The sequence below is a fragment of the Doryrhamphus excisus genome, chromosome 10 (genome assembly GCF_030265055.1).
Source record: "Doryrhamphus excisus isolate RoL2022-K1 chromosome 10, RoL_Dexc_1.0, whole genome shotgun sequence".
In the NCBI taxonomy this organism is placed as follows: Eukaryota; Metazoa; Chordata; class Actinopteri; order Syngnathiformes; family Syngnathidae; genus Doryrhamphus; species Doryrhamphus excisus.
The window spans coordinates 12,993,788-12,999,273 of record NC_080475.1 but is presented as its reverse complement, the minus strand read 5'-3'; the positions used below and the strand labels follow the sequence as shown (position 1 = coordinate 12,999,273).

Sequence of the window (5,486 nt, the reverse complement as noted above, 5' to 3'; positions counted from 1 at the left end):
TGCTGAGATGGTCAGAGTCATTACTTGGCATTCTGCAGGTTGGTTTGGGGGTTGGTCAGTTTTACATTTTGAACTAATAGTGAGCATTTTGTAATGGCGCATGGACAAAAAAATTTATTTTTCAACAAATCTTGTTTGCTTTAGATGTTTTTATTATTTTTCTCAAGCTGATATCCCCCCCTAATCACATGTCAGTGACCAATTATGGAATAGGAAATCAATATAGCACCAAAGTTTGAATTGGTCTTTTAGCATAAATATTTAATTAACGTTATCCTATTTAAAAGTTGTAGTAAGTCACAAGAGTGTGACAGAGTCAGCTTAATGGAACCCAGCCACTACCTTAGTGCTTAGTTGCTAATGTCAACAGAATTATCAGCCATTAATGTAAGAGTCGGTCCATTAAACTTACTAGCTATAACAAAAAAATCGAATTATGTAATAAGGTAGTGTTATGAGCTACAAGGTACAATTCTATTTATGTAAATAGGTCACAATTTTAACATTTTTATTTAGAATGCAGAAGTCTGTTATAGTATCCGGAAGTGATACAGAACACGTGACCTGTGGAGTGAAACGTCGCACGAGCTGACTGAGTCAGCAGTTTGTCCACAGTCGGCTGACAACGTAGACAACATTATTTCCTTCCTTTTTAAAAGGTAAGACTTATTTCACTCCTTGACCGTCACGTTGTCGACGCATATTACGCAAGCTGGTCACTAATTGTGCTTAGAAAGAACGACACATTATTGTTATTGCTGTCTCTTTCGCAACTGCGTTCGAAAAATGTAAAGCTGGTGACAGCGTTGACTAATGACTTAGTCCCCCTTCACACACACACAGATTCACTGCAATTTTTGGCAACGTTTATTGATATTTGATGAGAGAGTGTGAAATGTTTGTGCGACGCCGGTGTCGTGCCGTACACTACATGAGCACAACACGGATATTAAAAGCTTTCTTGGTGGGGTTTGGTACTAAATTTTGGTACTAAATGCGAGTATTTTATGAATTGAGTGACATTTATAGAAATATATACTTCATCTCCCAATTCAGTTTCCGGCTGAGCGGAGCTTTATTTTGAAGGATATTTATGCCCCTTGTGATTGGTTCACTGTGCATCATGTGATATAACCACTCAATCCAATCATCTCGCAGCTAGGTTGTTTATTGTCTTCTTCCTTGTTTTTACCTCAGCTCCCTCGAGGCGTTTGTCTTACCCAGGTTATTCCACCGGTTCCCAGCTACCACACAGGTTAAGAAACATTTATTGCTTATTTTACTATCACTTCATGCGTTTCTATGAACGTTACAGTTAAATAATGAAAGTAATGCATGTTTTTATGATTTAGCTTGCAGTTTGTCGGATGTAGGATCTCGGTTGATCTAATCAGCGGGACAACAGTGATATGTCTGAGCAAGTAATGTTTCGGTAGACATTGTCTTCCCTGGAATCATGTTTTATGAATCAGGAAGAGATTGTTGTACATATATGACGTCATTCAGATGTTAAAATGTGTTATTGGATGTGTGTTGCTTTCTCTACTCATCATTTCTTAGGAGACTCCAAGACTTTGTTTGAATCCTACTATTTCTGTCTGCAGATTATGTTTCCGCACAGAGACCTCATACACGGACCTTCTGGGTTGGCCACTAGTGGAAACCTCTCTACGTTGTGCCCCAATGGGTCCGAATGGGTTTGGGAAGGTCTCGGCGAATGCGCCCAGGATGCTAGAGATATGGCCAGCATCTACCTGGGCCTGCTGTCCATCCTCTGCTTCATGATGTCCTCGTTGCCGTAAGTAACAGCCTTGGCTTCATGCCCCCACCCCTATAACCACAACACATCTTCTTATGTCATATTTTGTTCACAGGCAGTACTACAGCTCGTGCAAAACGGGTAATATGGACAGCGCCCTCTCCATTTGGTTTCTGCTGCTATGGCTGGGGGGTGACACCTGCAATCTGGTTGGCTCCTTTCTGGCAGATCAGCTTCCACTTCAGGTTGTTGTCTTTTAACTTGGATGATGTTCGGAGTGCATGAAAAAGTAAAACATAGTGTGCTGAGATGAGTGCATGGCCCCCAGAGGGGTGACGGACAGTTTGGGGCAAGACCAATCTATGGAGAAAAGAGAACCGGGGTGGCTTAAATTGGATCCACAGTCTCTTCATCTTGCAGCTTCATTGACTTGAATATGTGGAAAGTGACGAATAACTTTGTTTTCTTTTGTGTGTCTGTCGTCATTTAGACGTATACTGCGGTTTACTACGTTTTGGCAGACCTGTTGATGCTGGCCATGTACTTGTACTACAAGATGAAGAACAAAATGGATGAAAGTAAGTCTTTAGAGAGGTCATCTGCCAGGGCTTTGAAGCTAACACTACCAATCAAAATACTCTTTTTTTTTTTTTTTTTTTTCCTTGCGTTTTTATCTTTTTAGTCCTATTTTATGCTCTTAGTCTTTAGCTTTTAACTCCAGTATTTCCTCAGCGGGGGTCCTCCACACTGGGGGCTGTGTCAGGTCTGCCATCCTTGGGTCCCTTTGACCCGGCCGGCTGGGGGTTCCTCCCTTTTGATGTGGGGGTCCGCCCGTCTGTCGGAGTCGGGGGGCCCGGGTGCTGGTCCCCCGATGGTGTGGACGGCGCCAAAGGTGGCGTTTCCTTGATCCTCAGTGCCATGCCATGTATCCCTACTGTGTGTGATTGTGTGTGTGTGTGTGTGTGTGTCTAGTATGGAGGGGAGGAGGGAGGGGCTTTATTTTGTAATTGTTTTTCTTTTAATTGTGGTAATTGTTTTTAATTCTGTAAAGCACTTTATGTTGCATGTCTTTGCAGGAAAAGTGCTCTACAAATAAAGTTGATTTGATTTCGGCAAACAACTTTTTGCTGTCATTGCGGTCTCGTGTCTTCCAGACACAGGAAGATGTCACAACATCACATGTCGCTGTTATACTTATTCCCAATATTGTTGACCTTTGGCCTTTTCAAGCCCTTGTCTGGAGGAATGTGCTGAAGTGTCGACGTAAGTATTGACACTGAACATTCTCTCCTCTCTCCAGACAGGAGGGTTTTACACATGGTGGGTGTGACCTGCATCCTGAGCTGCGCTACAGGCCTCACGCACCTCCCTTGGTGGGGCACTGCCCGACAGGAAGTGATGCCCTTGGGGTACAGAGGGCGCACGTTGCTCTCCAATGTTAATCTCGCCACCGTCAGGGTGAGACGCATTTTTATGTTTTTTGTGTAAAACTTCCCGTACATTTCCTGCGATATTCACCAACATTATTATTGTTAATAATTTTGTTGTATTGTCTTTCAGTCTTTCACTCCCAAAGAGATCATTGGTTTCTCCATCGGCTCTGTGTCGTCTGTGCTCTACCTGTTTTCCAGACTTCCTCAGATGTACACCAATGTGAGAACTTTTTTTATTTACATTAAATTTACATTTGGCTGCACGGTGGATGAATGGTTAGTACGCAGGCCTCACAGCTAGGAGACCCGAGTTCAATTCCACCCTCAGCCTTGCATGTTCTCCACGTGCATGCATGGGTTTTCTCCGGGTACTCCGGTTTCCTCCCACATTCCAAAAACATGCTAGGTTAATTGCCGACTCCAAATTGTACATAGGTATGAATGTGAGTGTGAATGGTTGTTTGTCTATATGTGCCCTGTGATTGGCTGGCGACCAGTCCAGGGTGTACCCCGCCTCTTGCCCGAAGACAACTGGGATAGGCTCCAGCACCCCCGCAACCCTCATGAGGTTAAGCGGTAGAAAATGAATGAATGAATGAATGAAAAATTTACATTAGGCTGCACGTCGGTCGAGTGGTTAGCGTGCAGGCCTCACGGCTAGGAGACCCGAGTTCAATTCCACTTTTGGCCATCTCTGTGTGGAGTTTGCATGTTCTCCCCGTGCATGCGTGGGTTTTCTCCGGGTACTCCGGTTTCCTCCCACATTCCAAAAACATGCTAAGTTAATTGGCAACTCTAAATTGTCCATAGGTATGAATGTGAGTGTGAATGGTTGTTTGTCTATATGTGCCCTGTGATTGGCGACCAGTCCAGGGTGTAACCCGGCTCTTGCCGAAGACAGCTGGGATAGGCTCCAGCAACCCCCGCAACCCTCATGAGGATAAGCGGTAGAAAATGAATGATACATTTACATTAGAAGTCTCTCATGAATGCAAATGGACTAAGAAATAATCTGTTCCAGGGTCAAACTATGACCATGATGATGATGATTCACAATAATGAAGCATCAAACACTGTTACTATGACGATGTGTCGTGTGTATTGTGCAAGTTATCTGGAAATACTTGGCACTTACATCTTGTACTGATGGAACATGTTGTTCTCTCAGTTCAAGAGGAAATCCACCGAGGGTGTCTCTTACTTCCTGTTTGCGCTGGTCATCCTGGGAAACACCACATACGGCCTGAGTGTGCTGCTGAAGAACCCAGACCAGGGCCAAGGAGAGAACAGCTACGTCATCCATCACCTGCCCTGGCTCATTGGCAGCCTCGGAACGCTCTCCCTGGACCTCTGTGTATCCTTCCACTGTTTGAGTCAAAGCCCGTGTCACCTACTTGCTACATTTTATACAAAGCGCATGTACGCGTGTGTACTACAATATATCAAGTATCCTAAGAGTCAGCATACTCTTGTCTGCACGTGCATTAGCGGTATAGCTTATTCTTTTCTTCTCTGGTCACGTGACTTCCTCAACTCAGTACCTCAGATTTCCATCCAGTTCTTCATTTATCGCAAAGCAGCAGCGAGGCTGGATGCCAGTACCCCAGAGACAACTCCTCTGATGGGGAGCTAAAAACCCCCTCACCCCCACGAAACCACTCAGTCCTCAAGATCACTCACAATCACAGTGGAAATAGTTTATTTTTTAGTTGTATAGTTTTATTTATTCTACTCATGTTTTGTGATTTTTACCAGAGGGATGATATTACTGGCATTCCCGCTGAGCCCCAGGCTTAGTTTTAAAACGGAGCAAAGGGTTTTTAGGACGTTTTGACTGAAAGGAAAACGGATATTTCTCGTATTGATGTTAACACAATCTTAAAAGAAATATTTTACAAGTTGCCAAATATTTGCTGCTGCATGAATTCCTGTGATCAGGTTTACATAACAACTGCAATTTTAACTTTATTTTTATTATTTTGACTTGTAAATGTAGACGCGTATTTACAGTTGTCATTTTATTCATCAATTTCTTTGTGTGTATTTTAAATACATTTCAGTTTTTGGTTTTATGGTGCTTTTATTTTAGTTTTTTAATTTTAAACACAGACACATGACCAGTTGGATTTGCACTGGTGATCACTGGTGAGCACGATAGTATTATGCACGTTTAATTATTTACAGTTTTACTGGACATTCTCACTTTTTTTGCACACTTTATAATGGGAGGGGAACATTTTATCAGGTCAGTGTACTGTTAAAAAAATAAACAATTTCATTCTACTTGCTGTCCT

The 5,486-nt window shown here is 42.8% G+C and overlaps 1 protein-coding gene across 2 annotated transcripts; it reads left to right on the top strand.

Moving 5' to 3' along the window:
- Positions 1-534: 534 nt before the first annotated feature.
- slc66a1 (solute carrier family 66 member 1) lies at positions 535-5,475 on the top strand. 2 transcript variants are annotated; one of them, XM_058085795.1, is made up of 9 exons: positions 554-659; positions 1,198-1,255; positions 1,605-1,798; positions 1,875-2,004; positions 2,250-2,337; positions 3,060-3,217; positions 3,320-3,412; positions 4,361-4,546; positions 4,739-5,475. In XM_058085795.1, exons 3-9 carry the CDS (start codon positions 1,608-1,610, stop codon positions 4,823-4,825), a joined length of 933 nt encoding a protein of 310 aa, XP_057941778.1. In that variant the 5' UTR covers positions 554-659; positions 1,198-1,255; positions 1,605-1,607; the 3' UTR covers positions 4,826-5,475. The 2 variants fall into 2 exon arrangements, with proteins under 2 accessions (XP_057941779.1, XP_057941778.1); XM_058085796.1 differs by lacking the exon at positions 1,198-1,255 and having other exon boundaries at positions 535-659.
- Positions 5,476-5,486: the final 11 nt, after the last annotated feature.